General features: G+C 38.7%; 1 protein-coding gene across 1 annotated transcript in view; it reads left to right on the top strand.

The window, feature by feature from the left end:
- The first annotated feature begins 12,202 nt into the window (after positions 1 to 12,202).
- Positions 12,203 to 22,884, top strand: part of RPAP3 (RNA polymerase II associated protein 3) — a 42,078-nt gene continuing 31,396 nt past the window's right edge. The window contains exons 1-5 of the mRNA XM_047066023.1: positions 12,203 to 12,261; positions 14,900 to 15,083; positions 16,338 to 16,478; positions 19,882 to 20,004; positions 20,820 to 20,947. Coding sequence (XP_046921979.1) covers positions 14,931 to 15,083; positions 16,338 to 16,478; positions 19,882 to 20,004; positions 20,820 to 20,947 — 545 coding nt within the window. The 5' untranslated portion in view covers positions 12,203 to 12,261; positions 14,900 to 14,930. The remainder of the gene's footprint in view (positions 12,262 to 14,899; positions 15,084 to 16,337; positions 16,479 to 19,881; positions 20,005 to 20,819; positions 20,948 to 22,884) is intronic.

Here is a 22,884-nt window from a genome sequence, read left to right as displayed (position 1 = left end):
AGCTTAGGGCCAGACAGGGGCATGAGGACAGTGGGAGCTCTTGCAAGACTCAGGTGCTATCTGCTCTGGGCTGGAGGAGGATGGGGAAGACTGGAGGGGGGATTCCCAAGTCTAAAAATGCCCTTATGGGAAAGAGGGAAAAGAAACAAGTAAGAAAAATGCAGAGAAACTGTCAAATCTTTGTGCTGTAGCATTTTGGAAACAGAGTCCAGACAGAGAAGATGGGAGCCCTCCACAGCCCTTTGCCCTGATGGATACAAGTCCTTGACGTCTCTAGGCCTCATGTTTCCTTTGAATGTAAAGGGAAGGAGTTTTCCCCCTTTCCTTTTTGGGTAGGTTGGTGAGAGGGCAAACCTGACGGTATCGTTACCGTGAAGGTGTTTTCAATTGTTCTTAAGAAGAACAGCAGATAAAAATTTAAGGTCACTGTAACGGCTGTTATCGTACACAGCTTTGCAAACTCAAGTTCAGCCCTATGTCAGGGCCTCAAAGGACTCTGGTCATGGAAATTAAGCAGTGGCCGTTTGGTCTTTTCTAGGGTTATATGCTCTCAGAACAGGGTCTGGGAGAACGCTGATGCCTGATGGAGAGGATAATGGGTTGGCACTGTGAGTGAACCTGGGAGGGAGTGAACTTCTCCGGGCCTGGGTGTTTTTGCAGCCAGCTCAGTGCCTGCATCAAGAAGCATTCTACTTGTTTAGTGCAGGTGCAGAGGTGTATTTTGACCCCACATATTTTGTGAAAGAGTCCCCCAAATGGGAAGAAGATTTTGCATCAGAACAAAGGAATTTACAGCTTGGTGGCATTAACAGTTATTTTAAGGGCTTATCCAGCAGCCATCATTTTACTCTGGAATTAAAGACCAGGGAGAGTGGGACTCCCTCTTCCAACCTCAGTTACGCATTTCTCCCTGACCTCAGGGAGAACCAGATACTGTCTCACGGAACTAGGTTTGAATGATGGTTTACAGCGTTCGAGTCTCCAATTAAAGTCATTAAGAAAACCTGAAATCTGTCCCTTCTTTGTATGTGACCCCACCCAAGTGTCTGTCTCCCTCCCTGCCTTTTCCCTGGAGCAGGGCTGGGAGCGCTGCTGGCTTCAGTGTCTCTTCAGGATGGTGTGGGAATGCGGTATCTCGAAGTCCTTGAGGACTCACCAAGTCTCTCTAGCCAACAGGGGAAGGGAGTTCTTCCTGGTGGATTTGTAACGGGAAGAGTGGAAGGAGTGTACTTATGGCTTCTGGTTCCACATATAAGGAGCCTGGAAGTTACTACTCCATCCTACCAACAAATACAAAGCTGAACAGACTGAAATAGCAACAAGTCTTCTTGGATCTGGAAGAGAGGAGAGGACACAGGCAAACAGATGTCCTTAGGATTGGAAAGTCAGGCAAATAAAGATTGGAATAAGTTTGGAAAGACAGCTTACTGGGGCGGAGACTCTCAGGCAGAAACCATTGCAGAAGGCAGTGACAAGACAGGAAAATCTGAACTGCAACTGATGAATTGCCTGATGGAGGGGCGGTACAGACTACTCTGAGAGTTAAAAACTCCAGGAACCCAGTCACAGGGGGATGCCACAGTATTGTGAGATTTACCTCTTGGAGTTCCGCCAGGTCCCATAGAGTGTATCAGAGAGAAACCCCCTTGGGCTTCTGGCATAGGGAGGAGAGGTGGAATCATTTTGAAATAACTAGAGCACTCTGTCCTTAACAAAGCCTGCCTTTGGGGGAAACTTGTTAGCCAGAGGCGAACCTGCTGAAATATTATTAGAGCCTAACTGATCTGGGGAAGGGAAATACCCAAATCAACCCACTTTAGCCATCCTCTCACACACAAAGGGGGAGAAAAAAACCTTCTGAGAAACACTCGTGAAATTCTCAATCCAGAGGCACAGGCTCACTAAAAGACTCAGCCACAATCATTGTAGGACGTTTCCCCTCTCCCCACACCTCACCACCACGTTACTAAAGGCCTATTTACCAAGCCTGGCAATCAGCAAGGCATACCAAAAGGCAAAGTAACATAATTTGAAGCTATAGGGCAAACATCAGAAACAGACATGGCAGGGATGTTGGAATCATCAGATAAGGAATTTAAAGCAACTGATTAATATGCTAAGGGCTATAATAAATAAAGTAGACAGCATGCAAGAACTGATGGGCAAAATGTAAGCAGAGAAATGGAAAGCCTAAGAAAGAACCAAAAAGAAATTCTGGAGATGAAAACACTATAACGGAAATGAAGAATACCTTTGATGGGCTTATTAGCAGACTGGACACATTTGAGGAGAGAATCTCTGAGCTTGAAGATAGCTCAAAAGAATCCCCAAAACCAAAATGCAAGAGAACAAAGGCTGAAAAACATCCAAGACAAATATCCAAGGCCTTAGGCTGCACATATACAAAATATCCAAGGCCTTAGGACAACTACAAAAGGTGTAACATACACATAATGAGAATACCAGAAGGAGAAGAAAGGGAGAAAGGAACAAAAGAAATATTTGAAACAATAATGATTGAGAATTTCCCCCAATTAATGACAGACATCACCAGAGATCCAGAAATTTCAGAAAACACCAAGCAGAATAAATGTCAAAAAAACCCAACTCTACTTTGACATATCATATTCAAATTATAGAAAATCAAACATAAAGAAAAATTGTGAAAGAAGCCAGGGGTGGGGGGAATCTTACCTACAGAGGAACAAAGATAAGAATTACATCTGATTTCCCCTCAGAAACCATGCAATCCAGAAGAGAATGATGTGAAATATTTAAAATGTTGACAGGAAAAAACCCACCAGCCTAGAATTCTGGACCCTGAAAAATTATTCTTCAAAATGGAAGGAGAGATAAAGACTGTCTTTTTTTTTTTTTTTTGAAGACTTTATTTTTAAGTAACATCTGTACCCAATGTAGGGCTCGAACTTACAACCCTGAGATCAGAGTCACATGCTCTTCTGACTGAGCCAGACAGGTGCCCCAAAGACTTTCTTAATTAAACAAATTTTTTTAAAAGAAGTTCTTTGGAGAGAAGGAAAAGAAGAAGTGAAACGTGAAGATAAAGTAAAAACTTTTATTTCTCTTATTATTAATTTCTCTAAAAGACAACAGTTTGTTCAGAATAACAGTAGCAAGTGCTCACTTTGGCTGCACATATACAAAATAACGACAGCAATAATGTGTTCTATCACATATATTATGCATATATATATATACACACACACACATACTTATGTATACTTGTATACATATATGTATTATGGATATATATGTATATATTTATCCTTACATATAAATGAAATTAATAACAGGTACAAGGGATGAGAGGAAGGGATTAGAGTTATTTTGTTAGTATAAGGTACTCCAATTACCCATGATGTGGCACAGTGTTATTTGAAAGTGGATATGGATTAATATTGTAAATGTATATTGCAAAATCTAGGATAATGATTTAAAAAAGTAAAAAAAAAAAAAAGAAATATAATGGATCTACTAAGAAAGGAGAAAAAAATGGAATCACATGAAAAGCTCAATTAAGAGTATAAAAGCCAGGCTCAGAGCCTGGAGCCTGCTTCAGATTCTATGTCTCCTTCTCTCTCTGCCTCTCCCCTGCTGGCACTCTGTCTCTCAAAAATAAATAAATGTAAAAAAAAAAATTTTTTTAAAAGAGCATAAAAGCCAGAAAAAGAATGGGAAACAAAAATAGGAACAAAGACCTAGGACAACAAATAGAAAACAGTAATGAATATGGTACATATTAATTCAACTATATCAATAGTCACTTTGAATGTCAGTGGTCTAAGTGCAACAAATAAAAGAGATTGTCACAGTGGATCAAAGGGGGGTGGCTCAGTCGGTTAAGCTTCTGACTTCAGCTCAGGTCATGATCTCATGCTTAGTGAGTTTGATCCTTGCATCTGGTTCTGCACTGGCAGCATGGAGCCCTCTTTGGATCCTCTGTCCCTTTCTCTCTGCCCCTCCCACCCTCAAAAAGAAATAAAACGTTAAAAAAACCCCACAAGAATCAATTATATGTTGTCTACAAGAAACCAACTTCAAATATAAAGACACACATAGATAGAAAGTAAATGGATAGAGAAAAAAATACCATGCTAGCACTAATCAAAAGAAAGCAGGTATCACTATGTTAATTTCAGACAGACTAGACTTCAAAGTAAGGAAAGTTATCAGGGGAAAAAAAAGGGCATTACATAACGATAAAGGAGTCAACTCTGCAAGGAGATATAACAATTCTTTGTATTTTTTAAAATGTGTATTTATTTTGAGAGAGACAGAGAGAAAGAGCATGCACGAGTGCGGGAGGGGCAGAGAGAGAGGGAGAGAGAGAGAATCCTGGGCAGTGGGGCTCAAACCCACAAACCATGAGATCATGACCTGAACTGAAATCAAGAGTCAAGGCACTTAACCTACTGAGCCACCTAGGCACCTGGAAGATGTAACAATTCTTAATGTGTATGCATATAACAACAGAGCATGAAATTCCAAGAGGCAAAATCTGATAAAATAGAAGAAACAGATGAGTCCAGTATCATAGTTGGAGATGTGAATATCTTGTTCTCAGAAGCAGACAGACCTGGTAGGCAGAAAATCACTAAGGACAGTTAAACTGTCCATCAATCAACATTGAATATCATTGACATCCATAAACTATTTCATCAAATATTCATATTCATATGGGTCATTCACCAAGATAGACCACATTCTGGCCAACAAAATACTCTTTAACAAATTCAGAAGAATAGAATCCTACAATGTCTGCTCTCAAAAGATAACAAAAGATAACTGGAAAACCCTAAAATACATGGACATTAAATAACACACTTCTAAATAACACGAGTCGAGGAAAAAAAAAATCTCAAGACAAAATTGAAAATATTTTGAACTAAATGAAAATGACAATACAACTTACCAGAATTTGTGAGATGCAGTGCTTAGAGGAAAAAATTATAGCATTTAATGCATATATTAGAAGAGGAGAGAGATCTAAAATAAATCATCTAAGTTTCCACCTTAGGAAACTAGAAAAAGAAGAGAAAATTAAGTAAAACATAAGTAGAAGTAAATACATAATAAGAATTAGAGCAGAAATCAATTAAATTGAAAACAGGAGACCAATAGAGAAAATCAATGAAACTAAAAGTTCTTTGAAAAGATCAAAAAAGTTGATACGCCTCTAGCTGGGCTAACCAAGAAAAAAGGAGAGGACACAAATTATTAATATCAAAATGAAAGAAGAACAACACCACAGATTCTATGGAAATTAAAAGGATAATAAAGGAATACTATGAACAACTCTATGCTCATAAATTCGATCCTAGATGAAATGAATGACTTCCTTGAAAGACGCAAGAAATAACAGATGATGTGAATAGGCCTATATCTATTAAAGAAGTAATAATATTAATAGCCTTCCAAAAGAGAAAGAACCAGGCCCAGATGGGTTTCCTGGTGAATTCTGTCAAATAGGTAAGGAAGAAATTTAACCAATTTTCTACAATCTCTTTCAGAGGATAGAAAAAGAGGGAATGCTTCCTAAGTAATTCTATGAGGTCAGCATTATGCTGATACTAAAACCAGACAAAGACATTACAAGAAACGAAAACTACAGACCAATATATCTCATGAACATAGATGTAAAAATCCTCAAGAAAAATTAGTAAATAGAATCCAAAAAAAAGTATAAAAAGAATTATATAAATCTTGTGATTTATACTTGTGACCAAGTAGAATTTATTCCAGGTATGCAAGGCTGGTTCAACATTCAAAAATCAATTAATATAATCTAGCACATCAACAGACTAAAAAAGAGAAATCACATGACCATATTAATAGGTGCAAAAAAAGCATTTGACAAAATCCAATGCCCACTCATAATAAAAGCTCACAGTAAACTAGGAAAAAGAGGAAACTTTCTCAACTTGATTTAAAAAATACACAAAAAACTTACAGCTAACATCACACTTAATACTGAGAAACTTGAAAGTTTCCCACTAAAATCAGGTACAAGGCAAAAATGTCCCCTCTCACTACCCTTTTTCAACACAATACTCTTTTTAATGCAATATGGCAAGAAAAGGAAGTAAAAGGTATGCTTATTGGGAAAAGAAGACATAAAACTATCTTTATTCACAGATGACATGATCATCTATGTAGAAAGTCTGAAAGACTCAACAAAAAAACCTCTTGGAATTAATAAGTGCTTATAGCAAGGTTAAAGGATACAAGGTTAATATAGAAAAGTAAGTTGGTTTCCTATATACCAGCAATGAATAAGTAGAATTTGAAATGAAAAACAAAGTACCATTTACATTAGCATCCTCCAAAATGAAATAAGTATAAACCTGACAAAATATAAGATCTTTACGAAGAAAATTAAAACATTTTGATGAATAAGATGTAAAAATAAGTAAAGGGATAGATATTCCATGTTCAGATAGGAAGATTCAATATTGTCAAGATGTCAATTCTTCCCAACTTGATCTATAGATTCAATGGAATCCCAATCAAAATCCCAGCAAATTATTTTATAGGTATTGACAAATCAATTCTAAACTTTATATGGAGGGGCAAAAGACACAGAAGAGCCAACACAATATTGGAAGCGAAGAACAAAGTTGAAGGACTATGCTACTCGACTTCAAGCCTTACTATACAGCTACAGTAATCAAGACAGTGTGGTGTTTGGTGAAAGAAAAGACAAGTAGTTCGATGGAACAGAATAGGGAGCCCAGAAATAGCCTCGCATAAATATTGCCAATGATTTTTACAAAGGAGCCAAGGTAATAGAATGGAGTTAAGATATTTTCAACAAGATTCTGGAACAACCAGACATCTACATGTAAAAAACATCAGTCTAAACAAAGGTCTCATACCCTTCACAAAAGTTAACTCTAAATGGATCATAGATCTAAATGTAAAACACAAAACCATAAAACTCCTAGAAGATAACATACGAGAAAACCTAGATGGCTTTGGGTATGGTGATGCCTTTTTAGATACAATACCAAAGACATGATTCATGAAAGACAAGTTGATAAGCTATACTTCATTAAAATTAAAAATGTCTGCTCTGTGAAAAACAGTAGCAAGAGCATTGGTGGAGAAGTTACAGACTAGGAAAAAATATTTGCAAGATACACATCTGATAATAGACTGTGTTCTTTGTAAAGTATACAAAGAACGCTTAAAACTCAACAATAAGAAAACAACTCAATTAAAAAATGGGACCATAACAAACACCGCCCCAAAGAAGATATACAGATGGCAAATAAGCATATGAAAAGATGCTCCACATCAAATGTCATCAGGGAAATGCAGATTAAAACAACATGACACCACTATAGACCTATTTGATGGCCAAAATCTGGAACACTGACAACACCAAACGCTGGTACTGATGTGAAGCAACAGGAACTCTCACTCATTACTGGTGGGAACGCAAAATGGACAGTTACATTGGAAGACAGTCTGGCAATTTCTCGCAAAACGAAACATACTCTTACCATATGATCCAGCAATTATTCTTCTTGGTATCTACCCAAAGGATCTGAAAACTTATGTCCACACAATAACATGCATGTGAATGTTTATAGCAGCTGCATTCATAATTACCAAAACTTGGAAGCAAACAGGATGCTCTTCAGTAGGTGAATGGATAAACTGTGGTCCATCCAGACAATAGAATATAATTCAGCGCTAGAAAGAAATGAGTTATCAAGCCATGAAAAAACATGGAGGAACCTAAAATTCATTATACTGAGTGAAAACAAGCCAATATAAGAAGGCTACATCTGTATGATTCCAAGTATACGACATTCTGGAAAAAGGAAAACTATGGAGACAATAAAAAAGATCAGTCATTCCCGGAATTGCAGGTAATGGGGAGGGATGAATAGACATATCACAGAGGATTTTTAGGACAGTGAAAATATTCCATATGATACAATGATGGATGTATTGTTGTTATAAATTTTTCCAAACCCACTGTGCAGTACTAAGAGTGAACCTTTAGTTAAACTAAAGTTAGACTCTGGGTCTTAGTTAAACTAAGTTAAGACTCTGGGTGCCTGTGATGTGTCAATGTTAAGTTCATCTTTGGTAAAAAATTGCACTATTCTGATGACTGATATTGATAATGAGAGAGGCTAGGTATGTGTGGGCAGGAGGTATATGGGAAATTTCGGTACCTTCCTCTCAGCTTATTGGAACCCTAAAGCTTCTATAAAAAAATAAAGTCTAAAAACAAAGATTGGAAGGAGCATTGCACATAGATTATGGGGTCCAGTAAATGGTGACTGGTGATCCCTAGCTCTTGTAACCAGCCCCCTTGACCACATCCACAAGGAACGTAAGGACGCTTCTGGATGTAGCTTCTGTGGTTGTGGGAGTTGACCGAAGTGAGGGAGGAGGAGGAGATAGAGATAAAAAGAGAGTTCTTACCTGTAAACAGATGATGTAGGTCACAGATGCTAGGAAAATGCCAGGTAGGAAGGAATACCTCAGGCAAGTTAAAATTCAGATGGATGAAACAGGGCCTCATCTTGTCCTTCCTCAGGGGAGCTAACAGTCAAATGAACAAGACAGTGAGTCAGTAGAACACGGTGGCCATAGGTGCTGGCTCTGAAGTCAGAATGGCCAGGTACCTCCCCAAACCCTGTCACTTGCTGGCTGTCTAGGCAAATTTCTTAATTATTCAGATCAGTTTCCTCACTGGTATGATGGGGATAATATTACCATCACGTTGTGAGGTAAAAAGTATAATACGCTTATTACTTACGATAATGCTTACCTGTCTCGCTTATTACACAGATTTCATTTTTCATGAAGAGAGGTAGCTCATGTTCCCTGTGATTAACCTTAACATTCATCTACTGGTGCCTAGTACTCATCCTCCTTACAGACCTCTTCAGAGGTATTCCAGGCAGTCAAGTGGGAGACAGAGTCAGAAATGTAGGAGTAATCACATCCCAGAGTCTGGATCTTAGCTTTGCTAAGGAGGGAGGGGCAGGAATTAATATTTAAGATCTCAAGCTGTCCCAGACTGTGCTAGGTTGGGTTTTTACATACATTTTGCTCAGTCTATTAGTTATTTCTATCTTTACCATTTTAATTTTACCTAGGCAACTAAGGCTTAGGTTAAGCCACATTCTCAGTAAGTAGCAGAACAGGGTTACAAAATTTAACCCCTTTCCTCTGGCTAGAGTGAGCTTGGATTTCTAGCAGTATTGACTCATTTACGTGTTTGTCATTCTTTCAAAGAATACTTACGAAGGCCTATGAGAGAGGTTACTAATTTCCCTTCAATATCTGCTCTCCTCTTGTTTTTCCTGAATTGTTTTTAGATGAGCAACATAACTTCCAAGAGTAAAAACTTCTCTTGCAGCCAGGAGTGGCCACGTGTCTAAGTCCTGGCCAGTGGCATGGAAAAAGGAGTGTTCTTAAAGGCCACTATTCCCACTCTGCCCCTTCCTGCTGTCTGGATTGCAGATACGATGGCTGGAGCTTAAGCATCCATCTTGAGCCACCAGGGAAGCCATATGCTGAAGATGATGGAGCCATAAGGTTGAAGGTGCCTGGGTCTGACACTGAAATTATCATACCTATGGAGAAATAGGTTCTACTTACATAAATGGGTTAGGAAAAAGCTTCGGGCACAAAGCCACCACCATGGGGCGAAAGCACCCGAGGCTAGGTAGCGAGATACTGTAATGGGATCATGAGTAAAATTCCTTTCCATCTGACACCAATGTACCTGATCACAAACTCCACTTGCCCCCAGGCCCTTTGCTTCTTATACCGAGTTAATGATTACTATCTGATAGTTTTCTTCACATTCACCATGTATATAAGATCTTGAGAGCTCAAAAAATATGGAGATGAAACCTCTGTGGGGGGCTCTTGTCTCCTCCCAGACATTAGCCTCTTTCATATTCAATTCTGCATCCACTCTCTTGCTGGACAAGAGAGAACTCCAGACTCAAAGTCTGTGACAAATACCAACCCTGGATTGCTCATATTCAGTCTTCTTTTATTTGAGAGAGAAATATTCTCTCATGTTTAAGCTACTCTTATACTGGGCTTTATCTCACATGCAATTAAACCCCATACATAAATTGTTTTATTTATTTTTTAGAGAGAGAGAGAGAGCACACAAGGGACAGAGCAAGGGAGAGAATCTCAAGCAGGCTCCACACTGTCAGCTCAGAGCCCGATGTGGGGTTCTACTTCATGAACTGTGAGATCATGACCTGAGCTGAAATCAAGAGTTGGACGCTTAACCAACTGAGCCACCCAGGAGCCTCTAGTATTCCTTTTCTTAAGATTCGTATTAACTTTCAGAGTGTTTCCTTATTTAGCTATTTTGAAGATGTCAATAATTTTTTCAGACATTAACACCATTGACAAAATTAACACCATTCATAATCATTAATTGCAGCATTTTACTCTTGCAATAATAAACATTTATATATACTTCCACTATTAGAAATTCAACATATAGAACACATAGAGACACCTTTTTGAAAGTGACTATTCATATATTAACAATAAGTGCAACTGAGATGACTGGGGTTTGTTTTCCCTAAAAAGAAATTAATTAATGAGACATAAAAGCATAATTTACCAACCTTGTTGAAAACTATTTGAAGACATGTCAACAGAAGTGGGGAAGTCTGCACTCTAGAAAAGAACTTACAATGGCCCATGTCTGGGCTCACAAGAGAGAAGGCGGTCATTACAGGCATAGCTGTTTTTGGTAGAACAATGTGAGCCTCAGAATTAGGTAACAAAGGCCATCAAGACCATTTGATTTAACTCCTTTCACTTTGCTTCTGTACTCACTAAGAAATTGTCTATTATGTGACTTGAGAGGAAGAAAAATAGGAGGGAGGATTCACCCAAGGGTCTATGAGGTTTTACTAAAGGAGCCAGCAGCCCCCATCCCTCTCATCTCAATTGACTCTGGTAGAATTCATTTAAAAAAATAGATTGCTTTTGTTAAGAACATCCATAAATCAATATCTGTTTTAAAATGATTTATTATAATTGAAAACACAAAACCAAAAGGATCATTTCATTAGTAAATATGTTGATGATACACTTGATGATTTGACTATTATGATGTGAAAATACAAAGATACTATATAAATATACAGTGGGAAAGATGAGCTAATGATCTGCCCTTGTAAGAGAGGACCCCAGGGTGGGTTTTCATTGATGATTATCTGGATTAGTGGCTCCCAGTCTTAAATGAACAATTGTATCCTGTGCTTTAAAAAATCAGGATTCCCAGGCTGCACTGGAAATTAAATCGGAATCTCTGGGGACAAAATCTAGAAATAAGATTTTTTTTTAAAATGCTCCATAGATGATTTCAAAGTTCAGTCAAGCCTGAGAGCCACTGAACTGGATTTTGAGGCTAATGTCTGAGATCACTGAGTTGTTTCGAACTGACAGGTTTCTTTGCTTCCGTTTGTTTTCATGGACTTTTGAAATTATTTTTGTTTTACAATTTTAGAGTTGTCCTGAAAAATTAAAGAAAGCTCACTCATACAGGAAGCAGACGCAAGAAATGTTAAAAGGTTCACATTCTTTCTTCTTTGTAAGCCAGGGCACTCTAAAGAGAAACCTTAGTACTGACACACGACCAAGAAAGACTCAGAGTCAGATACACTTAGAAAAGCAGAGTTTACTCGCAAAGGTGAAGAGAGGCAGACTGAAGAATTGGTTTGTCAAATACAAGTACTTACAGGAAGCAAAACAAAACAACCTTGCACATTTGTCAGAGTTACAAGATTACACAGTTTGTTCAGATAAACAGTAACTTTCTCAGATGATTATCGTACTTACAAAGGTCGTGACCTATAGACACCCGCAGGGCAAATATTCAGAATGAAATCATCTTGAGGGGAGTCCAAGGAAATAGTCAAGGAGTTATTATTTTGGCAATAGGAACAAGTCAGGGTGACTCTGCAGTTTGGGGGTTATCTCCCGTGAAGTTTAGTTATAGTGGAAGCAGGCAAGGCGTCTGATTCGGCTTTAACGCACCTGTCAATTCTCTAATTGTACCCTGAGAAGAACCGCGCACTGTACCTGACCTTCTGCGCATGCTCCGCCTGGACGCCAGGGGGCGGGGCGACGGCACGCGGGGACTTGTGGGAAAGCTCAGGAAGGCGGGGCTCGGCGTGAGTTGCTGGGAGCCTGGGATGCCGGCCTTGCGGGCAGTAACGGCCTAGTGAGGTGAGTCGGCCTTGTCGTTATCGCCGGCTTTGACAGCCGACGGGGCTTTTGGGGTCGCGTGGCTCGAAGGGGGCGCGCGGCCGTGGGTCCCGGGTGAGGCGGAGGGCGTGAGGGCGTGAGGGCGTGAGGGTGGGCGGCGAGGGCGCGGCGGTGTCCAGGGTAGCGGCGTCCCGGGTGAGCGTTGCGGAAGGGGCTTGCTCCGCGCGCCCGGGTCTGGACGGCCTGCTCTGCTGACCGTCCCTCCACCCCGGCTGCCCGGGGTACTGGGCGGGTTTGCGGTGGTCGGACCGCAGATCCACTCTCCCGAGAGAACTGCGGTGGGGCACGCCCCCTGTCGGCGTCGGTGTGCAGTGTTCGCTCGGATATTGAGTGTGAAAGCGATACGCCCCGTGCTGGAAGTTTCTGGGTGCTTGCTCGGACTCGAGCCTCGTCGCAGGTACCGTTGGCAGCCATTGCGCCTGCGGGAGCAGCAGAGGTGATGAATGAAATGGAAAAGGGTTTCGACGCTTTGCAGCATCACAGTGGCTTGCTGCGGCTTTATTCCTATTTTTGAGCCCCCAGCAAAGCACTATATTGGTTTCGCTTTATTTTACTTTTTCAAATGAGATCTACATATGTGATCAAACATGGGCACTGCCTGAAAAGAATCTTAAACTTAGTTTAGGTTCTAGGGCCAGGCTAGGGGTCAGAAGACCTATCTGCATTTGCAACCGTTAGAAAACTAATTTTTCTAATTTCTCTCTTTCCCTTTCTACTCTCCCACTCCTCTTAAGCTTTGAGTCCCCTCCCACCTTTTTGGGAACTTTATCCCATCACTCACCCTTTTTCCTAGATTTTATCTTGTTTGTCTTCGCCAGACTATACTCCTGAGCAATCTTAGATTATTACAGAATCACGCTAATCTCAATATAATCTCATTTACTCAGCATCTCATTTTATTTCCACTTTTTCTTTAAATCTCAATAAAATTCTTAATAAATCTTTACATGACCAAATATAATGCACTTTCATTACTCTTAGATGATCTTTGTGTCATTTGGCACTGCTAACCTCTCTCACCTTGAACTCTTAAGAATTCTATTCGGTGAAATTACTCGCCCAAGTTTTCCTACCAACTCTCTAGTTGTTGCTGCCTAGTTTTTCCTATGTGTGTTGGCATCTCTTCCTCTGCTTGTTCCCCAAATGATAGTGTTTTCCAGGTTCCAGTCCTTCCCCACCTAAACCTGTAGTTACAGTGATTAAGCATGTCCAAATCCATGATTGCAATTTCCACCTTTATGCTAGCGACACTCAAATTTGTATCTCTAGCCCTGTGTGACTACCTATAAGTACCTACTGGTTATATCCTGATCTTCCATAAGCACCCAGTTCAGCATATCTCAAACTGAGATATTTGCCTTTCCTCTTGTCCTTCAATCCTGAAGCTTTTTCCTTTTCTTTCTTTTTTTTTAAAGGTCTAAAGAAAAATATTTTAAGTAATCTCTACACCCAATGTGGGGCTTGAACTCATAACCCCAAAATCAAGAGTCACATGCTCCACCAACTGAGCCAGCCAGGTGCACCCTTTTTTTCCTTTTAAAATTGTGATCCAGCCTCAAAATGGCACTACTCATTTAACCAGGCTCCCAAGCCAGAAATCTAAGACACTGGTTAAGTCCTCTGCTCCCCCACTCCTTATGTGAATCAGTCATCAAGTATCTTTTATTTTCCCACTATAATACTTTTCACATAGCTTTCAGACCTCATGGCATGGCATTTCAAGACCTGTCCCATAGCCACCTTGGCCTTCTCTCTCATCATTCTCTTAGTCCTTCAGTCTGCCTGCCCACTTCTCCATGGTTAATCACTTGGCTGGCCTATTTGAAGCTTGGCTAGTTACAGCAACTTTGGGGACTCTTTCCTTGAACCCACCACCCTACCCACCATCTGATTTATGCCTGTCCTTTGTTGTCAGTCCCACAGCATCTCTGTGTACCTCTATTTAGCACAGTTGCTCTCAACCAGGAGTTAATTATGCCTCCCAGGTGACATTTAACAATGTCTGGAGCACTTTGTCACAGTCTGGAGGGGAGGGGGAATACCGCTACCTAGTTGGAAGAGGCCAGAGATGTTGCCAACCATCTTACAATGCGTAGGACACATCTCCTACCACAAAGAATAATCTGTCCCAAAATATTGATAGCCCTAGGGTTAAGAAACCCTGCCTAGCCTAATATTTTGTTGCTCAGTACTTGATTATTTTGCTTCCTTCTCCACTAGACGTAAGACCTTGTCTTGTTTTTACAGGGCCTGTCACATAGCAGAAGTTCAATAAATTTTGAAAAGGAGTAAAGGAGATAATTAGGATTAATTTATAAGCTAGAGATGGGCGGACAGTCTGCTACCATGGGCTACTTGCTAATTTCAGTGATTTCCTCATTGCCTTTCATTTACATTGATTGCAGCAACTCCCAGACTTGTCTGTCTTTCATTTGTTCATTCAGCAAACATTGATTCATCTAAAAAATAATATACTGATGTTTTCTTTCTTCAGCATCACTTTAGGCTCTCCTCTATGTTTTTTGACCATTTATGAAGTGGTAAAAAATAATTAGCTAAGCTTCAAAAAAATCAAATATTTTTGTTTAATTCTTGTCAGAGATTGGTTGGTCAAAACTCTGCAGGCCATAATGACTTCGACAAATAAAGCAATTGAATTACAACTACAAGTGAAACAAAATGCAGAAGAATTACAAGACTTTATGAGAGATTTAGAAAACTGGGAAAAGGATATTAAGCAGAAGGATATGGAACTAAGAAGACAGAATGGTGTTCCTGAAGAGGTAAATTTCTTAATTAAATCCTACTTTAGCCTCCAGCATAACTAGTTTAAAGAGAAGCAGAACCATTAAAAATTTTTTTTTAATGTTTGTTTATTCTTGAGAGAAAGAGAGAGAGACAGAGCACAAGCAGAGGAGGGACAGATAGAGCGGGAGACACAGAATCCGAAGCAGGCTCCAGGCTCTGAGCTGTCAGCACAGAGCCTGACACGAGGCTTGAACCCATGAAGCATGAGATCATGACCTGAGCCGAAGTCTGACGCTGAACTGACTGAAGCACCTAGGTGCCCCAAAGCACAGCTTTTTAAAATGTTTTGTGAAAATACTGAATTTGAAGTGATTTGCTGCCTGTCGGCATTCTGAAAAATTCTGCTTTTTAAAGTCTTTGTAATTATTTATATTAACTACATGAAGACGTTTTAAGACTTAGCGAATAGTTCCTGAAAGGAAGGCCATGTGATAATTCTTAACGTAAATGAGTAACATCATACAATATTTAGTGTGTATATATATTATACAGATCGTATATAATTATATATTTCATGATATGTTAACATACACTGTTAGCGTAAAATGTAGATGGTACAACCAAACGTTTTTCTTAAGAGTACGCATTTAAGGGGCGCCTGGGTGGCGCAGTCGGTTAAGCGTCCGACTTCAGCCAGGTCACGATCTCGCGGTCCGTGAGTTCGAGCCCCGCGTCAGGCTCTGGGCTGATGGCTCGGAGCCTGGAGCCTGTTTCCGATTCTGTGTCTCCCTCTCTCTCTGCCCCTCCCCCGTTCATGCTCTGTGTCTCTCTGTCCCAAAAATAAAAATAAAAAACGTTGAAAAAAAAAAATTTAAAAAAAAAGAGTACGCATTTAAATATGGATAGCTTTTTCATACTAATGATGTGGAGGCAGTTCAGTTTGCTGTTGTACTACTGCTAATTCATTATAGTAAGGCTGAAGATCAGGCAGGTTTGGAAGTGTGCATTTAGGATTGCAAATTAAATGTATAATGAAACTTTCTAGATACTAACTTTTCTTGTGACTAAGCAATGTTCAACATTTGTCAGAGAATGAATTTAACATTTCAGGCATGAATTATTATAAGTGAAGATGGTAAATTGATGTTTTTACATACTTAAAAAATAAAAAGTACTTCCTACTTGAAGGTATAATTTAGTGCGAATTTTAAACATTGCTAGTTACACAAAAATGTAATTAATAGAGCAGGGCTTAAAACGTTGTGTGTGTTTTTTTCCCCTGTCCCTAGAATTTACCTCCTATTCGAAATGGGAATTTTAGGAAAAAGAAGAAAGGCAAACCTAAAGAGTCTTCTAAAAAAACCAAAGATGAAAACACAAAAAACAGGATAAAATCTTATGATTATGAAGCATGGGCAAAACTTGATGTGGTAAGTTAATCTACTCTTGTGCTTCTTAGTATTTGAAAAAAGTTATCTTAGAGTTAGCTAAGAGTCATGGGTTAAATGAAAAATAAAGTTCTCATGCCTGTTTTTGTCATTTGGATTGTTTTATGTGGATACAAATTCATTCATAGTGCTCTTCAATTTGCTACACTATTTTTTTCTCCTGCAGCCCTCTTTCAGTGTATAGTGGCTAAAACAGCCAGTGTTCTTTTCTTTCTTTCCTATTTTTTTCTTCCTTTTTTCTCTTTTTGCAAAAATAATATGTAGAGGTCCAGTGTACTCTTCTTCCAGTTTACCCCAGTGGTTATATCTTCCTTAACTACAGTGCAGTATCAAAACCAGGAAATCGATATGGTACAATGTATATAGTTCTGTGCCATTTTATCCCATGAACACTTGGGTAACCACCATGGCATTTAGAACTCAAAAATACTGCATCGCCACAAAGATCTCTCTTGTGCTGTCTGTTAATACTTGCACCCACATCCCTCCTCCCCGCCGTCTCTAATCCCTAGACAGCCAGAATTCTAAGATAGTAATAACTCCCAGAAAAGAAGGACTCTGCTATATGTTTTTATAGACTGAAGGAAAGGGAATGTCTTAGTGTCTAGTCTTGGGGCTGTGGCTATGGGACAATAAAAGTAGGCCTATCTTGATCCCCAGAGAATGGGCTTCACCCTTCTAGATGAGGGTAAATCTGTTTGCCTCCCATCTCCCACATGTAACACATGGTGTAACTGGAAAATTACCACCAGTACTCTGCCTCCGAACCCTCTACGTAGTGCTTCAAGCAGCCATCATTAGGTCAGCCTGTGAAAGGCAATCTGTTGGTCAGCCTTATTCTAGACTCTCACCCACCTTAAGGGTTGATTTGGTTTGATTGATCTGAAATATATATTCCTTTTTAGTCTTTCTGAAAGTGTTAATGTAATAGTCGATTTATACAAAAGAGTAAGTGAAGATATATGGTCTAAAGCATAATAATAAAATGAATATGTGAGCCCACCATGTAACTTACAGAGAATTTTTCAGTCCTGTTGAAGCTACCAGTGTGCTCCTTTCCTACCCCATCTTCTTTTCTCCCCCTCTACTTCCATAGATAACCACTCTTGTGATTTTTGTGTTTGTTATTTTATTTGCACTTTACTGTTTAACATTTTTATTTGAGGTTACACATACAGTAAATGCAAAAATCGGAATTTTTGCTCATATATATACTTGAGAAACCACCATCCACATCAAGATATAAGACATTTCCAGCATCTCAGAAACCTCCCTTTTCAGTTGATTGCCCCCCAAAGGTAGCTGCTGTTGTGATCTCTAATATTTTAGATGAGTTTTGCCGGTTATGGAATTTCATATAAATGTATCATATAGTATGCACTCTTTTTGTTTAGCTTTGGTTGCTAGCATTATCTGACATTGATCTGTATTGTCAGTAGCAGTAATTTCTTTTTTTCATTGCTGATCAGAATTCCATTGTGAGAGTATATCACAATTTGTGTATCCATTCTTCTGTTGACATACATTTGGGTTGCTATTATGAACAAACCTGTTATGAACATTATTGTATGTGTCTTTTGATGGATATAAGCACCCAGGGGGAATTTGCCAGGTCATACTTTATATACACATTTAGGTTTAGAAGATACTGCTTAGTGGTTTTCCAAATTAGTTGTATTTTTCTTAATGAAACCAAGGCTAATTGACTCAAGATGGAGCTGGCACTATTAATTAAATAGTTTGCTATCTGTTTCAGTATTGTCCTGATGTAAGAGAAGTATGGTTTTAGGTCTTGGATTTATTACTGTGGGAAATGATACTTTCTGAACATGACTTTTACTCTGCTGAGTATTATATAGTCCACTTTTCATTTTTTGTGACCTTACCCCTCATTATGTAGCCTTTTCCTTTTCATAAGGTGGTATCTTATAATGCTTTTTCTTGAAAAGCATCATCTCAGATCATTACCTAGAGAGGTGCTTTCTACACAAACGTTTGTTCATTCACAGATACTGATTGAACTCCTGTTTTGAGATTTGAGCATCGTGCTTTAGGGTCCTGCTGCTGGTGGTGTTATACACATATAAACATAGCAGGAATGGATAATCTTGTCTCGTTAATGTTGGTAGGGTGGTGGTATTTGTGGAATCTTCATGCTAACACACAGCTAAGCTTCAGTCTATCTCTTAATGTTCATTCAGTGTAACTAAGCATAGATTTTATTTTTTAATTTGTCAATACTTTTTTTTTTTACATAAAATAGTATGCTGTTTGTTAAATGCAAAAACCATTTTGTTTACATAATTGAAGTTTTTGTTTAAATGAGCTTTAGTGGGGGTGCTTGGGTGACTTAGTCGGTTAAGCATCTGACTTCGGCTCAGGTCATGATCTCACCATTCATGAGTTGGAGCCCTGCGTCGGGCTCTGCTCTGACAGCTCAGAAGCTGGAGCCTGCTTTGGATTCTCCCTCTCTCTCTTTCTGCCCTCCCCTACTCACACTCTGCCTCTCTCTCCCCAAAATAAATAAAAACATTAAACTATTTAAATGAGCTTTAGTGAACTCTTTAATGCTTACTAGTTTAAAATCTCTTTGTAAAAACCATTCTTTTATCATATATATTTAAAGTATATTGATGGGGTTCATGAGATGATTTATTACCATGAAAGGAAAGTGTGATCCCAAAGAGATTGGGAATTGCGGGACTAGCATAATACATATTTTCTTTGATAGTCTGCTATATTTTTGGAATTCGCTGAGAAACAGTATAACAGCTGCTGACAGAGGAGTCAGATTTGCCTGGGTTCAAATCCTGACTTGACCACTTATTAGCTGAGTGATGTTGAGTTAACAAACTTCTGTGTTTCGGTTCCTTGCAGTGAAAAATGGGTAACTATACTTACCTCATAGGTTTTTTGACAATTAGGAATTATTGTGTTCTACAAGCAGTTTTTAATGTTTTAAGATTAAGGAAGGAAAATGCATTTTAGTAAAAAACACTCTTGGCTATTGGTTGTTTATTATATTAATTTGGGGTTATTTGCAAACTTTGGTTATGTCAAGCTAATACCTCACTACTAATAGTTTGTGACTTAGGGGTGTTTTGTGGACCCTATTGACTTAGCTTACTTTATGTGTTCAAAGGTAGATTCTTTAAGTGGTTTGGATCTTGGTTTTCTAAGGGTACATTTTTCTCTGGATATAATCCTAACCATGAGGGGTTATTTGGGTTGAAAGCAACCTTAGACCTTTAGGTCTTTAGGTGATAACAACCTAAGTTCTATTGAGTGTCCTTTTTTTTTTTTTTTTTTTTTTCTTTTTTTATGTCTTCTTTATTTTAATGGTCATGTAGTTATGAACACTAAGTTTTCCTACTTACAATTTCAGGACAGCATCCTTGATGAGCTTGATAAAGAAGAGAGTACCCATGATTCTGTGTCTCAAGAATCAGAGTCAGAAGAAGATGGGATTCATGTAGATTCACAAAAGGCTCTTACTCTAAAAGAAAAGGTATTCTTTAGGTTAGCATTAGTTTCCTTCATGTAAGCAGGATATGTAGAAAATCACATGGCTCCCAGTATTTCTTCAACATAGTTTGGGGGGTATTCAAATTTTAAGTTTTTATTGGCTGTACCCATATCAAGAGACAGTAGAGCTTGTTGATTAGGAATGTATGCTCTGAAACCAGATTACATGGGTTCAGATCCTGTGACAAGTTCTTTAAATTGCTTGTACCTCAGTTTTCTTAACTGTAAATATCAGATTAATATTATTAGTAAATTTCAATGGATTATTATGAATATTAAGGGAATTATTATATGTAAAGTGCATGGACTGTACAGAGAGTCGTTTTAGGATTTTTTGTAGTAGACAAAAGTAACTTAAAATCAGCGTGACATGAGTATTAAATTCCACTCCTCCATATCACAGGCCATCTTTGGTTACTTTTTGGAATGTTAAACATCCCTCTTTGGAAAAGCCTTGTTATAAAACTAATAATGCTTTTCAAAAAGATGGAACTCTTTTCAGATTAAACTTCATCTTGATGCCTTTCTTTTGTTACATTTCTGTGGGTTATTGTCAGTAAAAAGTATATAGTGCTAGGTGTGTTACTCATTTTTCTACCAGGGCTTTTGGATTGTGCCCATACTATGACTATATAGTGAATTATCAGCATTTGTTGAAAGACCGTTTTGCTTAATTCTCTTTTCTTTACTGTTAACCTTGATTACAGAGCTAATGAGTTAGAAAGCTATACATAATATTGAAAGCAAATGTCTCTGGAATTCTGTGCCAGTATGTATCTGACTCATATGCTTTTTCAGGGCAATAAATACTTCAAACAAGGAAAATATGATGAAGCAATTGAATGCTACACCAAAGGCATGGATGCTGATCCGTATAATCCTGTGTTGCCAACAAACAGAGCGTCAGCATACTTTAGGTTGAAAAAGTAAGGCATTTCCATAATGTTTGTGAATATTTTATGTGTGTATCGACACTGATTTAAGAAAAGAATCTTTCATACACCCAGGCAATGACATAATATTCAGAGATAAAAAGGCATGAGTTACTAAGCCTTGAAAAGTTGTAGAGAAACTCCAGACACATATTTCTTCTTCTTTTTTTTTTTTTTTTTAATTTTTTTTTTTCCACGTTTATTTATTTTTGGGACAGAGAGAGACAGAGCATGAACGGGGGAGGGGCAGAGAGAGAGGGAGACACAGAATCGGAAACAGGCTCCAGGCTCTGAGCCATCAGCCCAGAGCCCGACGCGGGGCTCGAACTCACGGACTGTGAGATCGTGACCTGGCTGAAGTCGGATGCCTAACCGACTGCGCCACCCAGGCGCCCCATCTTTTTTTTTTTTTAATAGTGTTACTGACTTTTTATTCTCATTACTAAGCATAGTAAAACAAACCTACAATCATTTGCTTTCATTATAATTTCTTGAACAAAAGAGCATTTGGCAGTATTAAGGACATAATCTTAGAGCAGTCTTTTAAATGAAATCAATTTCGCTTTATAAAAATTTCCCACATGGCCTTTCTTTTCCAGATTTTCAACATAAAGTGGTAAAAATTTGTCCCAAATTTTGGCATTTGCATGCAGAGTAGCATTTGGGAACCATACATCATAAAAAGATAACTGTCATCTTCCCTTGAAAGTGGGGATGGGGTCTTCATTTTTTTTTTTTTTTCTTCCAAGTTTTTATTGAAATTCCAGTTAACATACAGTGTAATGTTAGCTTCAGGTATAGAATGTAGTGATTCGTCACTTACATACAACACCTGATGCTCATTACAAGTGCACTCCTTAATATCCATCATCTGCTTAACCTATCTCCCCACCCCAGCCTAACCCACCTCCCGTCCAGCAACCCTCAGTTTGTTCACGAAAGTTAAGAGTCTGTTTCTTGCTTTGTCTCCTCTCTCCCACCCCAGTTCATTTGATTTGTTTTCTAAATTCCACATATGAGTGAAATTATATGGTATTTGTCTCTCTCTGACTGACTTATTTCATTTAGCATAATACTCTCTGGCTCCATCTGTGTTGACGCAAATGGCAAGCTTTCATTCTTTTTGATGACTAAGTAATATTCCGTTGTGTATAGATACCGTATCTTCTTTATCCATTTATCAGTTGATGGACATTTGGGCTCTTTCCATAATTTGGCTATTGATAATGTTGATATAAACATCAGGGTGCATGTATTTAGTATTTCTTAATCCTTTGGGTAAATTTCTAGTAATGCAATTGCTGGAATTTAGGGTAGTCCTTTTTTTAACTTTTTGAAGAACCTCCATCTGTTTTCCACAGTGGCTGTACCAGTTTGCCTTCCCATCAGCAGGGTAAAAGGGTTCCCTGTTCTCCACATCCTTACCAACATCTGTTGTTTCCTGCGTTGTTAATTGTAGCCATTCTGACCGGTGTGAGGTGATATCTGATTGCAGTTTTGATTTGTATTTACCTGATGATGAGTGATGTTGAGCATCACTTTTCATGTGTCTGTTAGCCCTCTGTACGTCTTTGGAGAAATGACTATGCATGTCTTCTGCCCACTTCTTCACTGGATTATTTGTTGTTTTGGGTGTTAAGTTTGATCAGTTCTGTATAGATTTTGGTAACTAAACCTTTATCAGATATGTCATTTACAGATATCTTCTCCCATTCTGAAGATTGCCTTTTAGTTTTATTGATTATTTCCTTTGCTGTGAAGAAGCTATTTTTTTAAATGTTTATGTATTTATTTTGAGAGAGAGCACAAGTGGAGGAGGGGCAGAGAGAGAAGGAGAGAGAGAATGCCAAGCAGACTCTGCCCTATCAGTGCAGAGCTCATCACAGGGCTCAATCCCATGACCACCAGATCACGACCTGAGCCAAAATCAA

This window comes from Lynx rufus, unplaced genomic scaffold (genome assembly GCF_022079265.1).
Source record: "Lynx rufus isolate CCGP_SWC_20201006 ecotype Redwood Valley unplaced genomic scaffold, mLynRuf1.p SCAF_7, whole genome shotgun sequence".
In the NCBI taxonomy this organism is placed as follows: Eukaryota; Metazoa; Chordata; class Mammalia; order Carnivora; family Felidae; genus Lynx; species Lynx rufus.
This window is presented reverse-complemented; position numbering and strand designations above follow the sequence as displayed.